The sequence below is a fragment of the Diceros bicornis genome, chromosome 19 (genome assembly GCF_020826845.1).
Source record: "Diceros bicornis minor isolate mBicDic1 chromosome 19, mDicBic1.mat.cur, whole genome shotgun sequence".
NCBI classification, from domain to species: Eukaryota; Metazoa; Chordata; class Mammalia; order Perissodactyla; family Rhinocerotidae; genus Diceros; species Diceros bicornis.
Genome location: NC_080758.1, coordinates 27,765,250 through 27,788,359, shown reverse-complemented (window position 1 = coordinate 27,788,359; position 23,110 = coordinate 27,765,250). Strand labels below are relative to the sequence as shown.

The window sequence follows — 23,110 nt, the reverse complement described above, 5'->3', positions numbered from 1 at the left end:
TGCGCGCGCTCCGCTGCTGGCGGCCGGGGTTCGGATCCCGAGCGCGCACTGATGCGCAGCTTCTCCGGCCATGCTGAGGCCGCGTCCTGCATGCAGTGGCTAGAAGGGTGTGCAGCTGTGACATACAGCTATCTACTGGGGCTTTGGGGGGGAAAAATAAGTAAATAAAATCTTAAAAAAAAAAAAAAATTTCAGTTAGATGTTGGCGCTATGACAAAAACACAAAAAGGTAAAACACTAAAGAGTGATTTAGAAGTAGCCTGGCTACTTTAGACCAAAGGTCAAAGAGAATCTCTCAGAGGAGGTGACCTGTGAGCTGAGTCAACTGAAAGAATCAGCAAGGCAAACACTAGGGTAGAGCATTCCTGGCAGAGGAAACAGCAGCTACAAAGGCCCTCAGGCAGGGACAAGTGTGCCAGGAACCAGGAACAGCAGAAGCCCCTGTGGCTTGAGTGCAGAGAGGGAGGGGTGGAGTGATGGAGGATGCAGAGGCAGCCAGTACCAGATCATGCAGGCCTTAGAGGACTGGGTAAGGACTCTGGGTTTTATTCCAAGTGAATGGAGGACTGTAAGCAAGAATGTTATAAGATCTGAACTTGGTTTTTAAAAGATCACTCTGGCTGCAGTGTTGGGGCAGAAGCGCTTTTTTAAGGTCTCTTCCCTGTTCCAAACTTCTGACTTTTTCACTGTCATTCTAGGCTCCCATGAACTGGTTGCCTGAGCAAGAAAGATGCATCCTCCTCACCAGAGAGGGAGCAAAGAGAAGGAGTGGTTTCTGCTCTGGGGAGGAGGAGGGAATCTGTGTCACCTTGTTCTGCAGGAGATGGAGGGAGTGGCCCAATCAGGGAGGGGTGGGAATCCCAGCTTGGAAAACATCCCCAAGCCACCTGTATTGTTTTTGCCTCCTGTGTGGAAGTTTCTGCCAGTGACACAGTGCTCTGGAATGCTCCCCCCCACATACACACACCCAATCTTCCGTTTACAGAGGCATAGCTGTCCTTTGCATTCCTCCAAGGATTTAGCTCAAATCTAGCCTACAGGAAATGGTCGATAAAGAGCTAGTGATTGATTAATGAAGAGAGGGAATATTTTCAGCCATTAAGCAAATATTAATGAGGACTATGAGTACTATGTTGTCTCTGGGGATGCAAGGTGATTAAGATAGGTTTCTTGCCTTCACTGAGCTCAGAATTCAGCAGAAAGACCAAAAACCACAGAGAGCTATGATGCTGGATACAAGAGTAACAGCAGCAACATTTGCTAGGCCCTCCTTATCCAGAGGTAGAACATGTGGGCTTTGGAACCAGACTATCTGGGTATAAATCATGACTTCTCCACTGAGTAGGTGTGCATCTTTGGAAAAATTCCTTAACTTCCCTATGCCTCACTCTTCTCCTCTGTAAAATGAGAATAAGAATACCTACCTCAATGGTGCTGTTTTTAAAATTCAATGAATTAATACACATGAAACACAAGTTTAAGTGCTCAATAAATGTTAGCTATTATTAAAAATTATAACATCTGTGCTAAGCTTGACATGCATGATCTCATTTCATCCTTACAAAAACCCTATGAGGCAGGTATTACTATCTCCATTTTTCAGAGAGGGGAACTGAGGCTCACAAAGGGGAAGGAATGTGCCCAAGATCAAACAGCTGGTATGTGATGGAGCGCAGATGCAAACTCAGCTCTGTCAACTCCAGAGCCCATGCTTCTGGCAAGGAAATGATCCCATTCTCTTAAAAAGCCCCCAGCACAGTGCCCATGACACAGCACGGGCCCCATAAAGAGCACTATGGTTATCATTCCATTGTCCCTGGAGATCTTCCAGTAGTAGGTGCTGTGTAGCCCAGAGGAAGGGCCTCTTTCACCCTCAAGGGGTCTGAGAAAGGTTCAAAGGTACTGACCTGAGTGCCAACTGCAGGCTTTGCTCTGGAGTTCCACGGGTTCCTCTCACCGAGGCTTGGAGTACTAATTTGGAACCCCAACTTCCACCACTAAATCAGACCCAGAAACTGACCCCAGGTGCCCAGACACCTGCATGGACAGGCGGGCAGTTTCCTCTGGGTTGACTTCTCGTCTGGCCCTAGATATCTCTCAGTTTCATCACTGAGCCACCAGCCTGGGGCCTCATGCTTGCACCTGCTCCTTGACCCAGTCTCAGGAGACCTTGAGCCTTAGACTTGGGCTCCCTCTCTGGACCCTGCCCCACAGGGCCATTTCTGAGTGACTCCCTGGGGACTTTCTTGATATGGTAACCCCTTGGTTCCATATGAATGTGGGTGCTGTGAGCAAAGGGAAATTTTCCTCACTGAGTAGCAGACGGAGAGTGGGTAGCACAAGGGGTGGTTGTTCTTGTTCTGAGTCAGAGGTGAGCATAGGGTGAGGCCTGCTGGGCCTCATAATTTTACGTTGAAGCAGCACTGATCCTGGCCAGGTCAGAGCTCCCACTCAGCAGTCCAGCACAGGCGGGCGAGGACATCCTGGGGTTAGGAGCTAATACTCATTTCTACTTCTCATTTGAGTCACACTCAGAGGTCTGGCCTTGCCTGGTAATTTGACTGCAGAAGATAAGCAATGGCTGAATCAATGAATGACCAAACTTCACAGTGAGAGGAAAAGGAAAGACCCAGCATTTTGTGAGCTTTTACTCTACACCAGGCACTGTGCAGGGCACTTTACATACACCATTCATCGTTATGAATGTTGGTTAACCCGGTCACTAAACACTCCACTACCGAGTGCTAGCCCTAACAGATAACAGTGAATGAGACACTGTTTCCACCCTCAATAAGCTCAGAGCACTTTGCTTAGTCTTTCTCCCCAAAATCCCATGAAATGAGTATTACTTCCATTTTATAGATGTCCAGGCTTAGAGAAGCAATTTGTCCAAATTCATGAAGCCAGATATGTAAGACAGGTAGGATACTGCTTCCACTCCAAAATGCTTGTTGGCTGAATGAATTAATGAATGAAATGAATGACACAGCTATGGCTGTGACCTCAGTCAAGGAGCAGCAACAAGACCAAACATTTATAGCTCTCCAAGTGCTTTTTCATCTATCAGCTCCTTGGGCCTCACAGCCAGCCCACAAGGGAGGCAAGGCGGGTGTTATCTTCCTTCAACAGATGAGGCAACAGGCAGAGGTTGGGCAAGAGGCTTACAGCCACAGAGCAAACAAGGAGTGGGGCCATACTGGAAAAACTTCAGAGTCCCACGACACCTTGTTTAATCATTCAAACACGGGACAAGCACCTACTATGTGCCAGGCATGCTCCTAAGCACTTGAAGTATTCAACTCATTAAGTCTTCTACTTAATTAACAAATAGTGATTGAGCGCCTTCTATGTTCCAGGTTCTGTGGTAGGATCTAGGGACACAGCAGTGAATAAAGCAGAGGAAGAGGTCCCTGCCTTCTTGGAGGCACTTGGCAAAAATCGAAGAATATATGCTCCATTACTAAATGTCTAGTCAGCAACACTGGCCAAACCCCTACAAAGCATGTGTACAAAGCATGACTTGGGGCCCTAGCGGAGGAGGTGGGGACAAGGTAGTGAGCCACGGTCCCCAGCTTTAGGAATCTTAAAATCTCCAAGCTCTTGGTTCAAAGGATATCTACATACTCTGTCAGCCTAAAAGTTTGCTCCTGGAGAATATTTCCCATAGTGATCACAGCAACCTGATCACCTATGAAGGCAATCTGATAATAACAGCAGTAATAATAGCTGTCATACTGAGTAATTACTCTATGCCAGGCTTCACGCTAAGTGCTTCATGTATCTTACCAGTTATTTTCATGCTCTCAAGAAAAGTACTATACATTATTATCCCCTTTTTATAGATGAGGAAACTAAAGCTGGGGAAGATTAAGTAATTCCCCCAAAGATAACTATAGAGCAAGTGGGATTCAGCATTGGTTTGTCAAATTTTGTACCTGACTCTTAAGAGTGATGGAATTTCTCCCAAGGAGGCAGTGGAGAGGCAGACACCAGGAATACCAGGAGCAGCTGCGGCCTGGGAGGGCTGACAGAGCCCCCAAGAGATTCTTCCTCACCCTCTTCCATCAGGTCTGAACATCACACAGAGATGGGAAGGTGAGGAGGGAAGGGTTAGGTATGCTCGAGCTATCCCTAGGGTAACAGGAGTCTCTCTCTCTCTGCTGAACCTCCAGGGAAGAAGTTTGTGACCTCCACTTGCCACCCACCAATCCCCCAGAGAGAAACAGAAAGGGGCGAGGGTGGGGGCAGGGAGTCTTTTCGCCTTGAGATGGGGGGGCACACCAGGGAAAAAGGGAAGGAGCCTGATTGGTTGTTTCCTTTCTTGGGCAAGAAGCCTGTACATGTGATATGGTGTGTGTCCTTCACATGGAACCCGCTTGGGGGAATGCCACGGCACCTTTTGGACCCAAGAAGCCTCAGAGGGGAGAGACTAGCACAGCCCTGAACTGCAAGCTAAACTAACAATTTCTAGGCATTGTAACTAGGTCATCAGGTTCCTGGAGAAGCCAGCTGTGGCTGGGTGATGGGGGATGGGGAGGGAAATTTTGCAGCCTACCAATATTCCTACTTCCCTTCAGGCCCCGCCCTCCTCGAAATCTGCACCTGCTCCCAAACTGACCCCTCCCCCCAGCTGGGCCCAGCTGTCAACCGCTCCCAGTGCCCCGCCCCTGCCTTCCACGGGCCGGAACCATGGGGGCCTCTTGGCACCTTATTGCCACCTGAGCCCTTCAGAAAGGGAGCTGTGGGACAGGGAAGGAGTGGCCTCTCCTGGAGGGTATTTCTTGTTCCATGGGGGCAGTAAGAAAGCTGGGCCCCTTTGGACCTGCCCAGGGTACCTTCCTGGCATTGTTGCCACAGGTGGCAGGAGACAGGTGATGTTTACCCTGCTGAGACCAGAGTTGCCAAAAGGCTTCAATCAAGCCTTTGAATCTGCACCTGGCCTGGAGCCCCAAAATAACAACCAGGGCAGCCTACCTGATCTGCAGGTCGCAGGTGCCTCTGGCTTTTATCTCCCTGCAGCTCTGCCTGCTGAGCCCCAGCTGGCGAGAGATTCTCTTTCCCAGGGGTTACGGGAGACCTGGCTGCATCTCTCCAGTGTTGGGCCTCTCCCCATTGGGCCCACCCTACCATCAACCATGCCCATTCCTCTGCCCAAAGGCCTCCACCATCAGTCACTGCTCCGTTTTGCCTGACCAGCTTTACTGATAACCCAGACCCTCTTCAGCCAGTCTGGCTCCTCCCTGCCTCCCAGAAGCTTCATACACATTCTACTCTTCAGATCTATCTGGGTGATTCTTACCTACTGAGCCTGCCCTTGCCACATTCTTTTCACCTATTGAAGGCCTTCATGGTCCACATCTTCCTAATAGGTAATAATGATGCCTAACATTGACTGAGCATACTGTATGTCAGGCACTGTGCTAGGTGGGCTACCAAGTCAGTCACTCATTCAACAAATATTTGCTGAGTGTCTCCTATGTGCCAAGACTCTGCTAGATGCTGGGGATGAAGGAAAAAATGAGACAAAGCCCCCACACTCTGGGAATTTAGGTTTTACTGGAGGAGACAGACAGTAAACATGTAAACAAGGGTGGCCTTTGGAGAGGTGATATTTAGGTTGAGACCTAAATGATAAGAAGACAGCCCTGATCAGATCTAGGGGAAGAGTGATCCAGGCAGAAGAAACACAGCAAGCCTCTGAGAAAGAGATTACCACTATTATCTTAAGGGATGACTATTATCTTCATTTTACAGATGAGGAAACTGAGGACTCAGTGTGAACTGCATAAAGCCACACTGCTGAGAAGGCTATTATTCAAGCCTCTAGTGACCTTTCCTCTTCCTGACACTTTCCACTACTAGGACAGAAGAGGTTCTGGTTGGTGATACAGTTGGCGAGGGAGAAGGCGCATATGGACGATGCGGGCTGGGGGTGGAGACCTCTGGGCCGAGTCATCAACTGAGTAGCTTATGGTGGAAGTGGGCCAGTTTGCTAGAGGCCCAGGGCACCTGTGGGATGCAGCCAGTGGGTCTGTCCTCTTCCGCTTCTGGAGTCTACACCACAGATTTGGCACAGTTTGCCTGGAGCCATTCATCAAGTGTTCTGGGTCTTTTCCTACTACTTCAAATGAGTTTGCTTCCTTAGGACAGAGACATTTTTGTAGCCTAATCTGCACCTAATAATAACAACCCTTCATGTTCACTGAGCAGACCCTGGCCAAGCCCTTGCCCAACCCCAGGCTCTGTGCCAGGTACTCAGGATAAAATAAGCCAGTCCAGGCCTGCAAAGAGGCAATGACGCAGTGGCTTGAGGATAGGCTTTGGCACCAGATACATCTGAGTGAAAACCCAGCTCTGCCTCTTACAAAGTGTGTTACTGTGGACACATTATAAAGCCTCTGGAAGCTCTGGATGCTCCATCTTCACACCAGAGAAGTTGTGAGGACCAAACAAGATGATTACGTCAAAGGCATAAACATAGCACCTGGCACAGAGCAAGCACTCAACACACAGTATCTGTTATTATTACTAAAAAACACTTCTTGGTGCCAGCCCTGTGGTGTAGTGGTTAAGCTCAGTGCTCTCCGCTTCGGCGGCCTGGGTTCGTGGGTTCGGATCCCAGGCACAGACCTACACCACTTGTCAAGCCATGCTGTGGTGGCGACCCACATACAAAATAGAGGAGGACCAGCACAGATGTTAGCTCAGGGCTAATCTTCTTCAAGCAGAAAAAAAAAGACACTTCTGCCTCTCACTTTCTCATTTAAGCCTTGCTTACGCTGGTAGTTGGTATTATTCTCTCAGATTAATAGAGGAGAATTTGAAGCTGATTTGCCTAGTGTTATGCCACCAGCAAGAAAACAAGCTAAGTTTCAAATCTGAGTCCAGAGTTTTATCTATGGGTTTGTTGAAGGTGATCAATACATACTAACTATAACAAACACCTTGCCTGGTGTGACTGGGAGGTGAGGACACAGATGGGTGATGCACACAGCCTGATTCAGATAACAGAAGGATACCAGCAAGGCCCAAGGTGTGGGGCACGGAAACAGACCATTAGGGATGGGACCCAGTCCCGCTCAGCGCAGTATCCATAGTAACCCCAGCACTTACCACATACAAAGCATTCATCAGTATTTGCTGATTTAACAAATGAAACAAAAATCTGAGGACAGCTCTGAGCAAAGAATCCAGCCTTAAGGAAGGCCAGCAACATAGATAACACTGTGTTAAAAGCCAGAACACAGATTTTAAGTCTGGCTCTGTCATTTACTGTGGGACAAACCCCCTTGCTTTAGTTTCCTCCCTAAAATGGGACTGAACATACCCACTTCACTTATCTCACTGTGAAATGATGTATACAAAGCAGTCTGGTAAGTTATAAAGTGTTATCATGCACATAAAAGCAATTATCATCATGCTGCAGACTACTAAGGTGGTAAAGTGTTGTAAAGTCAAACACCTCGAGTTTGAATCCCAGGTCGTCCCGGTGAGGTCCTCCTGTATACGTCACTTTTCCCTGAGCCTCTGTTTTCTCAACCATAAAACACCACCTACCTTGTAGGGTTTTTAAGAAGAATTAGAGATAAAGAACACAGGCTTCAAAGTAAGACAGACTTGGAGGCTTCGGAGTAAGATAGACTTGGTTTCAAATCCTGACTGCCTGCTGCTAACTGAGCCCTCCCAAATCTCAGTGTCCTATAACGATAAGGTGGTTGGGATAGTAACACAGAGATGATGTCGGTAAAAGGCCTGTCACATAGTGAGCACTGGATAAATGCCAACAATCACCCAGACATTGGTACAGCGGGGGAAGGGGACACAGTATGGTGTTTAAAAATGGGAGCTTGGAAGCTACCCTCCCAGGCTTTGCCACTTACTAACTGTGCCACCTTGCATAAGTTGCTTAACCTCTCTGTACCTCAGTTTCTTCATTTGTAAAATGGGGATAATAATAGTACCAACTTCAGAGTGTTGCTGTGCGAATGGAACAAATTAATACACGTAAAGCACTTTGAACAATGCCTGGCACAGAGTAAGCACTTGATAAATGTTAGGTGCTATTAATAGCAATGTTAACAATAATATTAATCACCAAGTGGAATAAGAGGGAGGGACTGTTTAATCCTGGGACACGGGCATCCCATGGAATAATTCCAGGGAAGTCTGTGGACAGCTGTTTGTAGGCAAGTTCTCCGTGTCTGAGAGACTCTTCTACAGAAAGGGCACGAGACCGGAGGCTCCTGAGCAAAAATTCCAGTCCTACTACCAGGAGGCCAGCCTCTGGGGAGGCAAGTCAGGCTCCTTGGAAGGGACACTGTGTTCCCGGCCCCGCCTGACTCGGGGGAACAAAGGCACGTGTGTGTGGCCACGGAGGAGGGAGGGGAGTATTTCCCTTTCAAGAGCGGAACAAAGGATCTGAGGCATAGTTGAGTGCGTTCCAAACCCCTCCCAAGCTAGCTCCCATTCCTCAGATGATTGTCCAACAAGGTTTTCAACCTTCTAGCTTCCTCCTGAAAGGTGACTGTGTGGGAGGCAGTGGCAGGCTCCGCTTCACTCTACCCTTTGTCATCAGTCTCCAAGAGGCAGGAATTATATGTGCCAAACCTCTAAGATCTCTCTTAGGAGTCTCCGTCCTGTGCAGGGGTGGGGTGGGGACTCCTGGGGGAATTCAGGGTTAATGGATGACACAAGGCACTGCAAGTGACAGGCTTAATGTTCCTCTAGGGGGAGTCTAAGACTGAAACTGCTACTGAGTGAGGGAACCATGGACAAAACCCAGGAGTTGTGACCAACCCCCTAGCAAGAGGTGGGGGGAAAAGTCTGACAGAACTAAGTGGAAATGCATTTTCTATATCTTAAAGGCATGATCACAGGCTAGAGAGAGAAGCTAGGTGAAGGGTGAAGGGGGAGGGAGTCAAGAAAGTAACTGACAAGAGGAAAGGGAGGGACATGTCCAAAAAAAGTAGTTTGTAGTGGGGAGCCTTTAGGGACATTACTTTCCAGCTTCTACACTCTCACCAGCAGGAATCCGGCTGCAGGGCTGGGACAGGAAGCAGTCCATGGAAGTCATTGCAATGGCATTTCCTGAAGAGCGAGAGAAAAACCTCTAGTTCCGAGGGGAGCTCTGGAGTCTGCCAAAAAGTCCTGTAGCTTGGAGCTAGCTGTAAGGCCCCAAGCCTGAGAGTCTCATCAGGGATGAAACCAAGTAGCAGAAGGTCCCAAAGGCAGTTTCTTTCTGCAAAAATACTATTGCAAAAATTAATATGTAATAAATGGAAGCCAGATGATGTGACTAAGGGAGCCCTAGGATGCGGCTGCTGTTGGCTACTGATACTAACAGTCACTATTCTGAGAGCCTTAAGACAGAATTAACTCACTGAATCTTCAGAACAAGGTGCTGTTAGTATACCCATTTACAAATTAAAAGGCCTGCCCAAGGTCACACAGTAGGTAAGAGGTAAGATCCAGATTTGAAAGTCCAAACCCTGCATCTTCAGCCTGATTTCCCTCCTGCTCACCTCCCTGGGTGGCTGTGAGCATCAAAAAGGCAAGGTGGATATGAAAGCCCTCTTTAAGCCCTAAACTGCTACGTAAGTGTGGAATATTACTGTAGGGTCAGTGATAAACTACCCTACATTGACACTGAGATTAGTTAATTTTTGCAGCTGAAGTGCTGCAGCTGTTGACAGGAAAGAGCCATCCTAAAAGGTAACTAATGTGAACTACGCCATAATGGCAGAATCTGCCACAAGGCTCAAGGCCAGTAAGAACCAGATTCCTAGACTGCCTACTTCAACTCTCCACCTTACAGATGAGGAAACTGGGGCCTGGGGGTGAAGTGACTTGGCCAAGGTGAGACTGTGAACTGGAGCAGATGGAGAGTAGGACTGGAATCCCGACTAGAAGACTAGTCCTTGTACCAACACAGCATAGGAACACTATAGAGCTGCTGCCATGACAGGAACACTGCTAGGGCCTGCCAGCCCTAAGGATGTGCTGGAGGGTCACTGTGAAGTCCAAAAAAGGAGAATGGACGCTGAAGATTCTGTGAATGGAAGTCCGACACGAGTTCTGTGGCTGAGATGGTAAGAATTACGATACCAACGTGCACCAGGCTCTACACACCTCAGGCACACCTCATTAGGTCTTTGTCATGACCTTGGGAAGCAGGTATTGTTTGCCTCAAGGTTCAGAGTTCGAGGAGCTTGTCCAAGATCACACAGCTAGATGTACATGAGCTGGGACCTGAACCCAGAGATGGTGCAGTTATTCAGACAGAAATACTGCTAGAATGGAGGAGGACCATTCAGGATACCACATGAGAGAACTATCCCTGAAGAACATCTAGCTTATTTAGCCCTGATTCTATGACCTCCAAGCGGTTAACAAATGTGACTTCCAAGGTGGCTGGACACATCAATACACCACGCGCAAGCCTGGTCTTATTCTCTGCGTCCTTTTCACCACTTCCACCTCCACCTCCTGATCCAAGCCACTATTCTTTCTCACCTGGCAGTTGCGCTAGCCTCTTCACTGGGCTCCCAGATGCTACCCTCACAGAATTCAGATCCCTTCAACCCTGCTCCAAACTTTCTCCTGGCCTCTCTCTCATACAACTAAAGCCAGGTTCTCGCCATGGCCTGTAATGCCCTGTATGATCTGGCCTCTGGCTACCTCTCCCTGCTCAATCCCAACCACTCTCCCCTCTCACCTCCTACCACTCCCCCTCTTGCTGTTTCTTTTCCAGCCACACTGGCCTTCTTGCTCATCCTTGAAAATGCCAAGCCTATTCCTTCCTGAGTCTATTCCCTCTGCTTATAACACTCTTTCTACAGGCACCCTCATGGTCCACCACCTCACCTTCTTCAGGTCTTGGCTCAAATATTACCTTTTGGAGATGTCTTCCCTGACCACTCTTTTAAAATTGCAGCCCCACCTCCCTGGCTAGGTGTGCCCTACAGCTCAACCTGTTTTATTTTCTCCATAGCACTTACTATCAACTGATATATGTTGTGTATATATATATAACTACACGTTTACACCCGTCTCTCCCCACTAGAATGTGAGCTCCACAAGGACAGAAACTTAGTTTTGTTTAAAGCTGTACCCCTAGTACCTAGGACAGCCTGGCACATAGTAGGAGCTCAATAAATATTGTTTGAATCAATGAATAAATGATTAAGTAAAGGGCAATTCCCATTACTATTATTCTGGTTTGATAAGCGTCTGCTTCTTCAGAAATTTAGTGGGTTTCTCTTTCACTAGGCACCTGCTATGCCTAAGACCTCTGCTCAGGGCTGAGGAAACAAGTACGGACAAGATGTGGACTCCACCCTCAGGAAGCTCCTAAACCTGGTAGAGATATGGTAGTGCTAGAAATGTCTTCCTTAAACTAATTTAAACTCTACCACTGTTATTTTCCTCTGGTTTATCCAAATTCTGCTGGGTATTATACCAATAAAAAAGGCTTAGCTCCTCTTCCTTCAGATATTTGAAACCAGTGATCATATTCTCCCGGGTCTTCTCTTCCCCAGGCTAAACAAAAAGACCCAGTGGGATTGTCTGACTCAGGTCTGCCAAATGGGAACAGGGAAGACAGACTGTTGGCTGGAGGGACAGAAGAGAAGCGGATCCAGGAGCAGAGTGACTCCTTCAAAGAAAAGAGAGGGAGTCCTTAGGGAGGACTCCGTAGAATTAGGCTGCGGGTGGGGACAGGGCCCTGCTAATTAAGGTAGTAGGAGATTATGTTTCTGTAGAAGAGCAGCTCACTGGAAATTACCCCTGAATCTATCCATGCTAAACCCAGACAAAACCACAGTTGCTGAAAGAAAGGCCCAAGACGGAAGGCTGAGGGCACTGGAAAAACCAGGGAGGCTGGGCACAGAGGAGGATGCTCAAGTCCACTGGTTTCAGGACAGATACCCAGTGGGGAAGCAACAACTAACAACTGCTGCTTCCTGCAGCCCAAATAAATCTGGTGACAGCCCACACAAAAGTCAAGAAAACCCTCTGGGTTCCGCTAGGGCCCCTTGAAAAAATACCTGGGTAATTTTCTACCAGAAGCTGAGGGCTCTTTGGGGCTACTGGGGAAATCAGTCCTAGGAAGTCTGGAAAACCCTGTGGTGGTAACAGAGTTTTAAGAGTAACCTCAAAAGTACATCCAGAAGAACTGGCTGTTTTGAGGGGGAGTCCCTGAGACACTTCTACCTCACTTTGGGACCTGAATGAGATTACTAAAAATTTCCACTTTTGGGGTTTCTAATGGGGTTTCCCCAAGAAAACCGCAGAATTGCCAACAGCTGCTGAGATCTGCACAGACTGCTGAGGTGCTTCAACTAAGCATATATCCAAGTCAAAGAAGCCAGAACAGGCAAGAAGAAACCTACAGAAACTAGAAGACTACAGAGCCCTGCAGACTGGAAAAGGCCAAATTATGTTTTCTGCCCCCACTCCCAGCTCATTACTCTCGACAATGACATTTCCATCAAGCTAAGGGGTTTCCCAGGAACAGTGATCCCAAAATGGTCTGGCCCACTTGGCTCCTTACCCCATAACTGTCTACATTCCCAATGGAAAGCCCCAGAAACACTCTGTCCTTTTGGAGAAGGTCACATCATCTATAAACCATTCTAGGTAAATATCTCAGGGGCTGGCTTTGTTTCCTGAGAAACTCTCAGGGCAAAGTTCAGTTTTCTGAGGCAAGTAGCCCATTCATTAAAAGGGGTGCTTCCACCCTGCAATTAAGGCCCAGGAAGGGCCTTTGTTCTAGATCCTTTACTAGAGTCAAGCTATGGCAGGTGGCTATCATTATTCCATTTTATAGGTGGGAATGAAGGATGGACAGGAGAGACAAACAGGTTCAGCGTCTTGCCAGGTGACTCCAGGCAGGCAGTGGTGTGGCTATGAGTCTGGAATTCCAGTCTTTGGAGCATCAGCCACAATTAAGTAGACATACCTGGGGGTAGGCCACCGCACACCCAAATGATTCTTACCTATTGGTAGGGCCTGAGAGGGTTTTAACAATGAAAAAATTAACAAGAAGCCTACTCTGACTGGGCAAAACTCTGATACCCACTTGAATTTTACCAGTGCCAGAATCTGAGACTACACACACGCCTTTGGGAAGCTGCTACTGCCAACAAAGGCACTGTTCTTCCTGCAGCTACCTGAACAACACCAGGATCACAGACCAGAATGAGCACCTTCACGAGCATGTTTTGCTTGACCCAAGAGCATCTTTGGTTTTCTGTGCCGGTATGTCCGGATCGCTTTACTACTCCTGGACAGCCTGATGTGGATGGAAAGAGTTTAGACTTTGGAGTGAGGCCGACCTAGGTGTAAATTCTCACTCAGTGACTTAACTGGCTGAGGGACACCTGGGGCCACTTAGCTACCAGGAGCTTCACATGTAAACGGGGAATAAACCCATCTACCTCGGAAGGTTATCGTGTGGAATATATGAAATAGCATGTCATTTCCAAGAGGGAAGGTACCATGTCTGGCTTATGGCGAGCACCTAGTACAGTGCCTGCCTCATAGGAGATGCTCAATAAATTTTGGTTGCATGAGTACAAAACCTAACACAATGCCTCACACATAAGATGTACCCCATAAAGGCTCATTTCCTTTCCCTTTCCTGTAGGAATGCTAAATTTAGAGCATACTCCACAGTGGAATGGCCCATAACTCTTACACTCATGGATCCCCCAGCCACAGCCTCCAGGAAGATTATGAGATGCCACTGCAGTAGCCAATCTGTGCAGCTCAAATAGGACGGTACCTGAGAGGGAAGTGGGCGGGTACCTTCTACCCAAAGGATCCTCAGTCAAATGTTCTTTACCTCCTGGCGTCAGGGAGAATGTGTGCCCAGAAATTGTTCTGACATAACTGGCTCTTCTGCACACATCTCCTCTGTTCACCAAGAGGAAGTAACATATGGTATGTTGTCCAACGGGCTCTGATAATTCTTGAGCAAAGAGAGGGAAGATGGAATTTCAATCCACTGGTGATCTAATAAACTTGCCCAGTGCTGCTGTGTCTAAAACCTCTTTCCACGCGCAACACTGGGCGACCGGCAATTCTCTGGTCCAGGTAGCCCTCTGCAGAGGCTGGCTGGCAGACCAGGCACCTCTCCCAGATTGCCTTTTGTTAATAGCTGGCAACAACCCACTTGGTATTAGGACCACTGGCCAAAGACAATAGTCAGGCAAAGCAGGCAAACGGCCAAAGTCTCTTCTTGGAGATGCCTCAGAGGGTGTGTCTGAAGCGCTGGAATCCTGTCCCTCCTGTAATCAGCTGAACAAATATTTGCCCCCAAAGAGAATCAAAGCAGGAGGGAATAAGAGAGGTCATTGCACAAACCAACAGGAACTATTTAATCATTTATCCCCCCAGGGAGTTCATTTACAGAATGGCTTTCAAATCTGGTCAGCCTTAGCTCAAGAGAGCCCTCTGCCTTTACCTCCCCCAACCCCACCCTAGTCATCTGACCTCTACTGACTTGACCCCTTTGCCTTTTACAAGAACTGGCAGTGGGAAAAGTTGATAAAGTTGTAAAGAAATGGGAAATAAGACAGGAGGTGGGGTTCCAGGGCATACTCGGAGGTCTCTCGCTCACTGGTAAACTGAAGTGCCTGCCACACCCTAGGCCCAGCCTATGGATAATTGCATTCTTGACATTCCTGAGTCCATGGTGAATGGCCCCCTTCCACCTCAGCTCCTTCAATAGATGACTTATTTTCCACACCCTGCTTGATAGCCTGGGTATTCTGAGGAGACAGAATACCTCTCATAAGTCCTGCACCTCCCTCCCCAAGGCAGGAGGCAGGGAGATAAGCAAGGAAATAGGACTGAGTCCACTGTAGAAAAGCAAAAATTGCCTACAATGACCACTGGTAAAGAATCTCTCACCACTATCTCATCTTGACTTGGTGACGGGCAAGAGAATTCTCCCTCCCTGGCAAAGGTGTGAGGCATGACTCCTGGGCCCAGAAAGTGTCTGGGACCAATAACAACTACCACAGCAAACTTACTGGTGTCAGTCACTGGGCTCACGTTAGCTCCAAGATTTACAGTACTCTGCAAGGAAAGGAGGGCCTGCCCCATTTTTTTAGTGGAAGAAACTGAGGCTTAAGGTAAGCTGGCCTGTCCAAGGTCACACAGCTAGTTAAGTGACAGGGCTGGGACTCACACCCATGTGTCAGTTTGTTTCCTAAGTCTGTCACTGAATCTCAATGTCCCACAGAGGCCCACAGACCGGCTTCTTGCTTTGCCAGCAAACAGTGCTGGGTGAAAAGGCCCCAGGGCCCTGGCCGGAAAGCAACAGGCGGAACAGCTAGAGCTCCCCAACCGACCCTAGGCAGTGAGGTGCAAAGTCCCCAGGCCTAATGCGTGACACAGCAAGAGCTCCGCAAACAGGCCAACCATGCAGAAAGTTGCACACTTCAGAGCAAATGACCATAGGCGAGCAGCACAAACACAACTGCCCCACTGGCACAGCTTACATTGCCCTAAAATCAGACCATCCTCAGCCATCCAAGCCAGGGGGAACTCCTGCCTGGCCATGCCCTGTTCTGAGAGGAGAGTACCATGTATGCAAACCCTGAAAAAAAGGGAACTTGATTTGGGGGAGGGAAGCCCAGGACAGGACTGACATCCCGGGGGAGTAAGAATGGAGGAGCTTGTGGGTCACTGATACTATCTTCTCCAGGCATTGTACTCATCCCCCCTTTGCGTGGCAAGCCTTTATATTAGGGGGAGGGAAACAGTGGACTAACTTCCCACTCTCAAAGGTTTTGGGCCAAATGAACACACAGGCTGTCTTTTGCTCTTCTGAGAAACTGGAACACAAGTATGAAAGAGTGGGGTCATGAGGGTGACTAGAATGAAAGATGCCTGGTCCTTCAAGATCTGGGTCATCTGTATTTCAGAACAGTTAACCTCTTGTGGTGCAATGAGGCTACTCACATCTCCTTGACAAAAAACATCTCCAACAATCACCCAGCACAACATAAAGAGATAGAGGGGAGAGGCTGTTGGGGATCTCTCTGACCAAAGGCCAAGGAAAAGGGACACACAAGGGGCGTGGTCCTTACCCAGCCGCCGTTTTCCTGGATCCAAGGCTCTAGGTGGTCATTCAGGTAAGTGGCCATCCAAGTTGCGATCCGACTCACCAATACCTGCATCTCCTTGTCTACGCTTTCCACGCACAGTGCCCCACCGAAGGAGAAAAAGGCCACAATGCGACCCCAGTTCACCCCATCCCGGAAGAGTTCATTCACCACCTGCTCAAAGCTCTGATACGCTGTCCCTGGGGTGATGTGGAGCTGGGATGTCAGGTCGCTGAATGCCCGCCGGTACCTCAGTTCAAACTCATCGCCCGCCTCCCTCAGCGCTTGCTTCACCGCTGCCATGGGGATCACCTCCCGGGCATCCAAACTGCTGCTGTGGCCAGTGGCTCCATTCCCCGCGGAGCTGTCCGCCAGGTGCCAGGATGGGTTGCCATTGATGGCACTGGGGGTCTCCATCTCTGATTCAGTCCCTTCTGGGGCCTCAGTTCTGTTCTCTTCCACATCACTGAACTGACTCCAGCTGTATCCTTTCTGGGAAAGCTTGTAGGAGAGAAAGTCAACCACCAGCTCCCGGTTGCTCTGAGACATTTTTATAATAGGGATGGGCTCGACCAGTCCATTGTCCAAAACACCTGCTCACTCACAGAGTCTGGTCTCTGCTTGGTGCTTCTCTTCTGAGATCCAAAGCCAAGATAAGGTTCTGAAGGGAGAGAAAGAGCTTCAGGAAAAAAAAATTAATATGCATGCCATTTACCCTACAAACATCCCATTCCCCCTCCAGGTACCAGAACTGGTTTCTTTGTGGCTCTTCTGAAGGTCTGGTCTAGCTTCCAGGAGACTTCAATGAAGTCAAACTGAAAGCACCAGTGGGCTCTGAATCATCACACCGGCCTTTTTTACGCCAGCCACCCCTTTTTCTCCGAAATGCCTTCCTCGGAAAATCACCCCCCTGGGCAGTCGGGCCCCTACCCCCGCCTCCGCACCACCTACATTCAAATCCCTCTCAAGCGACGGCAGGCAGGTGCAGCCCCCGGAAGATCTTTTGTATCACAGGTCGGGAGAGGAGGTGGCAGCCGGGATGCCGGTAACTCAGCCGGCCTCGCGGCGGCTGGCAAAAAAACCAGCTCGGGCTGAAAGGATCATGCGACCCGGCAGGCTGGGAGCCCAGAAGGCGACACAGGAATTACGAAGCTCAGGAACCGGCCCCCTCGCCTGCTTCCTCCTCCATCGCCCAGATCGAGGGCGGCCGCTCGCAGCCGCGGCCTCCTGCCACCCGGGAGCCCAGCCCCCTCGCTCTTGCACGCCCCTTGGCTCTCCGCCTCCTACTGGGAGCCAGGAGAACTCTCCCGGAGGTGGCTGGTGTGGGGTTTAGGGTTTGTTTTTGTTTTTTTTTTTTTCTTTCCTATTTAAGTACCAGCCCAGGGTGAGGCTTCCGAAACCCTGAAGGGACTTCTCAATGGGGCTCAAGGTTTCGATGAGGGACGGAGGGAGGGGGAAACTGCCTCGGATCTGCGGTGTGACTTCGGAAAGGCCATCCCCAGGCCTTTCTGGGAGGCTGAAGGCCGGGGACCTCCCAGAAACGCCGCCGGTTTTCTTTGAATTCCCCAAAGGCCCTGGACGTGGCGGTGGCAATGGAGGATTGCCGGGTCCTCCATTCCCGGCACGGACACAATGGCCGCCGGCACCCTGCACAAAGACCGGCTGAGGGCGAGGCGCCGGGCCTCTCCTCGGGTCAGGGAGAGGGGTCGAGGCCTGCTCGAGGCCCCCCACGGCTAAGACCACGTTTTCCTGGGAGAAGGCCCAAGGCAGATTCGTGCCGCCCCCAGGAGGGCTTGGGGGCCGGGGGCAGCACCTCTCCGGCGGCCGCGGTGGGTGGGCTGCGGCCTCGCGGCTTCGCGCGCGCGCTGGGCCGGGTACCCGCCGGGCCACCGCCCCGTTGCTAGGCAACCGCTCTCCCTCAGGGGCGCCCCCTAGACCTTTCTGGGAGGAGGGGTCTCGCCCCCGGCGGCCCGCCCCAGCGTAGCCAATCAGCGAGCCCAGACGGCACGGAAGCGGAACGGCGAGGGCTCTCATTGGGCGCAGCGCCTGCCACGCGTAGGGGAGGCGGCGCTCTCACCTGCGCGCCCCGCCAGCCGTGGGGGGCCACATCCCCCCTTCATCGGCCAAGTCGTTTCCAGACGGGAGGGTTCTTCGCGGCCGAGTTCCGCGCCGCGGACCCGGGCCGGCCTACCTGGCTGACGGCTCGCGCTGTCTCTTCCGAACGAGCCGGCCTCAGTTTCCCCTGAAGAGACCGGGGGAACTTGCAAGCTCAGTCACTTCCGGTGCCGCGGTAGCGCGCGCGAGCCCGAGACGCACAGGGAGTGCGCGCCTTGAGGACTGGCGTCAAGACCTGGGAGAGAGCGCCCCCTTGCTGTAGAGCTGGGGAATCCCGAGACGCAAAAAAAAATCCACGTTTACGTTCACGTTTCCATTCAGTCAATTTCATCCATCCGTCAGTTTATAGATCGAAAAAGCATCGCGTTGTAGCTAACAAGCTTGCGTCTGGGATTCCAACTCTGCCAGTTGGGCAAGTCACTCAACTGCTGTGTGCCTCAATTTCCTTAATTCTAAAATGGGTAAAAAACAACCTCCCTCATTGCGTTGTTGTGAGGATTAAAAGAGTTATTTGTAAAGTCCATAGAAGAGTGCACCGTCCATAGGATGTGCTGCATAAATTCACTCAACAAATGTTTATTGTTTGGGTTGCTGAAGGTAGATTTAGGAACAAGACAAGCCATAGTCCCTGCTTTCATTGAGATTTAAACCCTTGAGATGGAGAGAGACAGTAAACAACTAAGAAACTACACAAACGAGGTAATTTCAAATAGTGACTAGTGCTATGAAGAAAATAAATCAGGGCATTGTTGTAAAGAGGGTGAAGGGAGAGGTGCTGCTTTAGACTGAGGCTCAGGGAAGTAAGCCCAGCCTTCCGTGCCCAGTGAGGGAGGGAGGCATTTTTTCAACAATTGTTTTGCAGGGTAGCCAAGGATGGCATCTTTGAAGAGATGACATGGAACACAAGACTTGAAATATAAGAAAATGCCAACTCATGGGAAGAGCCTAGAGAACACCAACAGAGGCAGAGGGAACAGCTTGTGCAAAATGTCCTGAGGCAGGAAGGTCTTGGCATGTTCCAGAAGCAATGTGACTGGAAGGTAGTGAGGGAGGGCAAATACGGTGTGAGAGGAAGTTGGAAAGCTGACCATGGAAGTGAGTTGCGCTTGATTCTAAACACTGAAAGGTGTTTTATTTTATGTTAATGTAATTGATTAAAAATAGGTACGTATACAGGAACACCAAATATTAAAAATATACCAAAGAGCATAGGATGAAAAAGTCCTCTTCCCACCCCTGCTTTCCAGTCCCCTGTTCCCCTCACAGAGGTCATCACTCTTTTTTTTTTTTTTTTTGTGAGGAAGATCAGCCCTGAGCTAACATCCATGCGAATCCTCCTCTTTTTGCTGAGGAAGACCGGCTCTGAGCTAACATCTATTGCCAATCCTCCTCCTTTTTTTTTCCCCCAAAGCTCCAGTAGATAGTTGTATGTCATAGTTGCATATCCTTCTAGTTGCTGTATGTGGGACGCGGCCTCAGCATGGGCGGAGAAGCGGTGCTTCGGTGCGCGCCGGGATCCGAACCTGGGCCACCAGTAGCTGAGCGTGTGCACTTAACCGCTAAGCCACGGGGCCTGGCCGAGGTCATCACTCTTAACCCCTTCCTTCTGTAGTCTTTCAGAGATGGTTGCTGTGTTCACAAGCAAATTTATGTGTATAAATGTTTCACACAAATGGTAGCTTGCTATAAACACTTCACATCTTGCTTTTTCCATGAGCTCTGTATTTTGGGTCTGCCTCAATTTTTTAAATTAATGCACAACTTTGTAAAGACATGTCATAATTTCCTTGCCCAATCCCCTATTTGGAAATACTTAGGTAGTTTCCAGTCCTTTCCTATTACGAATAAAGTTATAACTTGTCCATTCCTTATTTTGCATGTGGCAGTTTATCTGTTGGGTAAATCCCTGGAAGTGGAATCACCAATAAACAAGAATGTTTTCGTTGCGTTTTAATGGATATTGGCAAAGTGCTCTATATAGGAGTTGTACCAGTTTGTTCTCCCACAAATAAAATATGAGAGTGCCTATTTCCTCACATCCTGAACTATACAGTGTTATCAAAGCTTTTTATTTTTGCCAATCAGATAGATAAAAACGGAGACACTTTCATTTTTTATTTTTATTTTTATTAAGAGTGAAGTTGACTAATTTTTCATATTTGTGAGTCTTTTGGGGGAGGAGTCTTGTTCTAATGAATTCTCTGTTCATTTCATTTGCCCTTTTTTCAGTTGGGCTTTCTGTTGAACTTTTTACTCATTGATTTATAGAAAATTTGATCCTTTTTTTCTATATGGAGGTTGTAAATATTTTTCCAGTTTATTATTTATTACCATGGAAAAACTTTTATTTTGTATGTATTCTAATGTATCAGTCTTTTCCTTTGTGGCTTCCGGGTTCTATGCCATTCTTAGGAAGACCCTCTCCAGTTTGATATTATACAAATAATTCTCTGTTTTCTTCTAGTTTTTACATGGTTGCATATTTTACATTTTAATCCTTGTTCCATCATAAATTTACTTTGTTTTAAGGTCTGAGACAGGAATCCAAAAAATTTTTCCAAATAACTACCTAGTTATCTCAATATTATCATCTTTTCCCAACTCATTTGAAATGTCTCCATTGTCATAATCTACGTTCCCAACGGTATTTGGGTCAATTTCTGAACTTTCTATTATATTCCATGGAAGGGTTTTAAACTGGGCAGGACATGATCTGATTTCCACTTTTAAAACCTGTGGTGTCACAATTATTTCAATGTGAAAATTATCCTTATGGAAGTCTATGATGTGCTTTGGGAGCCCAGCAGAGGGCAGATCAACTCTGCCCAGAAACATGGTTTTTATTGAACTGGCCCTTAAAGGGAGAATAGGATTTTGCCTGGGAGAGAAAGGAGGTAAGGGGCATTTTAGGTGGAAGGCACCACCTGAGCAAAGCCACGGAGGTTTAATGCAAGAGCCCATGGTGTGTCCTAGAAATAAAGTGGGATGGCTGAGAGTAGAATGTGGTGGAGGAGACTGAATGTATGTGTGTATTCGACTGCGCAGGACACTAAATAGGTACCGGAGGAGCCTACCAGGCTTTTTGAACAGAAAGGACATGGAGAGGTTTATATTTTGGAAAGAGGGATAGAGTCTTTTGGGAAAGGAACTTTATAATATTTATCAAGAGCCTTAAAAACAGCTCTGGAAAGATCATTGAGAAATGATCTTTGATTGGAATCTAATTTAAGAAAAGAAGTGAAATACAGCCAAAGATTTATCCACAGAGATGTTTATGCAAGATTATTTATAACACAGGAAAGAAAAATTAAAACTGAGAATTTCAATAAATAGGGTGATGGTTAAATGGGTTAAATTCACACATTAAAATTGTAATTGAGGAATATTTAATGACATGGAAAAATGCTCAAAACATAATACTTTGTAAAAAAAAAAATAGGTTTACTGAGAATTATTCTAATTTATAAAAAACGTACATTACATGCAAAATATAGAAGGAATTATACCAGAATGCAAAAATGTGGTTATTGCTGAGTAGTCAAATTATGGATGATTTTATTTTATTTTTTATACTTTTCTGTATTATCCGAACATGATTGTATTTTTTTAAATTAGAAAACACTATTTAAAAACATGTTTGCTGAGATTTAGACAATGAGGAAACGCTTATACAAAAATAAAAGTATACAAAAGTAGATGTGTGATGTGATCTCAACTCTAAATACCATACATACGAAAAAGGCTGAGAAATTAATATGATAAAGACAAAAGAAAGATGGAAAAAAACCCTTGCACAGATGCTAAAGAGGAACGGAACCAGAGCGGTCAGTAAACCTGAAAAGATGCTTAACCTCACTAGTTATCAGGGAAAATGCAAATTAAAACCTCAGTGAGATACCATTTCACACTCACCAGATTGGCAAAATTGAGAAAATCTGATCAAATCAAGTGTGGTTCAAGAATGTGAAATAACTTCGGAAAAAAAATTATTGTTATCTAGTGGAGTTGAAAATGCCCATGACCTATGACCTGGCAATTCTGTTCTTTGATATATGCCCTAAAATAACTCTTGCACATGTGCAAGATGCAGGTATAAGAATGTTTATAGCAGCACTACTTGTAATAGCAAAAATTTGGAAACTACCCAAGTGTCCATTATAGCAAAACGGTTAAACAAATAGGAGTATGTTCATATATAGTAATATGATACAGTAAGAAAATAAGTGGATTTGGCTACACAGCATGAAAGAATCTCGGAAATACTTTGCATGAAAAAAATGCAAAAGAATAATGCAGTATGATTCCATTTATATATAGTTTGAAAACAGGCAAAACTAACAAACATACTGTTGAGAGTTTGTGGTAGCCAGCTTCTCCCAAGATGGGCCCCCCACATCCCTGCCTCCTGGTATTTACACTCTTGTGCAGTCCCCTCCCGCATTGTACCAGAGTTGTTCCATGTGACTGATAGCAAATGGCAGAATTGATGGTATGTCACTTCCAAGACTGGGTTACCACTCTCTTTTCTCTCTTATAACTCACTCTGGGGTAGCCAGCTACCATGTTGTGGGCAGCCCTGTGGAAAGGCCCATGTGTGGTGAGGATATGAAGCTTCCTGCTAACAGCCATGTGAGGATCCTGCTGCCCCGTGAAGCCTTCAGATGACTACAGCCGACAACTTGACTCCAACCTTACTCGAGACCCTGAGCCAGAAGCACTGCATTAAGCTGGATTCCTGACGCTCAGAAACTATGAGATAATAAATGTTTATAATTTTAAGCTAAATTTGGGAGTAGTCTGTTCTGCAGCAATAGATAACTAATACAGGGATATATACCTATGTGGTAAAATTACAAAGAAAGGTAAGGAAATAATAAACACGA

General features: G+C 47.6%; 1 protein-coding gene across 9 annotated transcripts in view; it reads right to left on the bottom strand.

Moving 5' to 3' along the window:
• Positions 1–18,385, bottom strand: part of BCL2L1 (BCL2 like 1) — a 46,667-nt gene extending 28,282 nt beyond the window's left edge. Inside the window, exons 1-2 of one of the 9 annotated variants that reach the window (XM_058562987.1) lie at positions 18,304–18,385; positions 16,098–16,773 (exon numbers count right to left, since the gene is read on the bottom strand). In XM_058562987.1, coding sequence (XP_058418970.1) covers positions 16,098–16,661 — 564 coding nt within the window. In that variant the 5' untranslated portion in view covers positions 16,662–16,773; positions 18,304–18,385. The other 8 variants (XM_058562985.1, XM_058562986.1, XM_058562989.1 and 5 more) reach the window with 8 other exon arrangements.
• Positions 18,386–23,110: the final 4,725 nt, after the last annotated feature.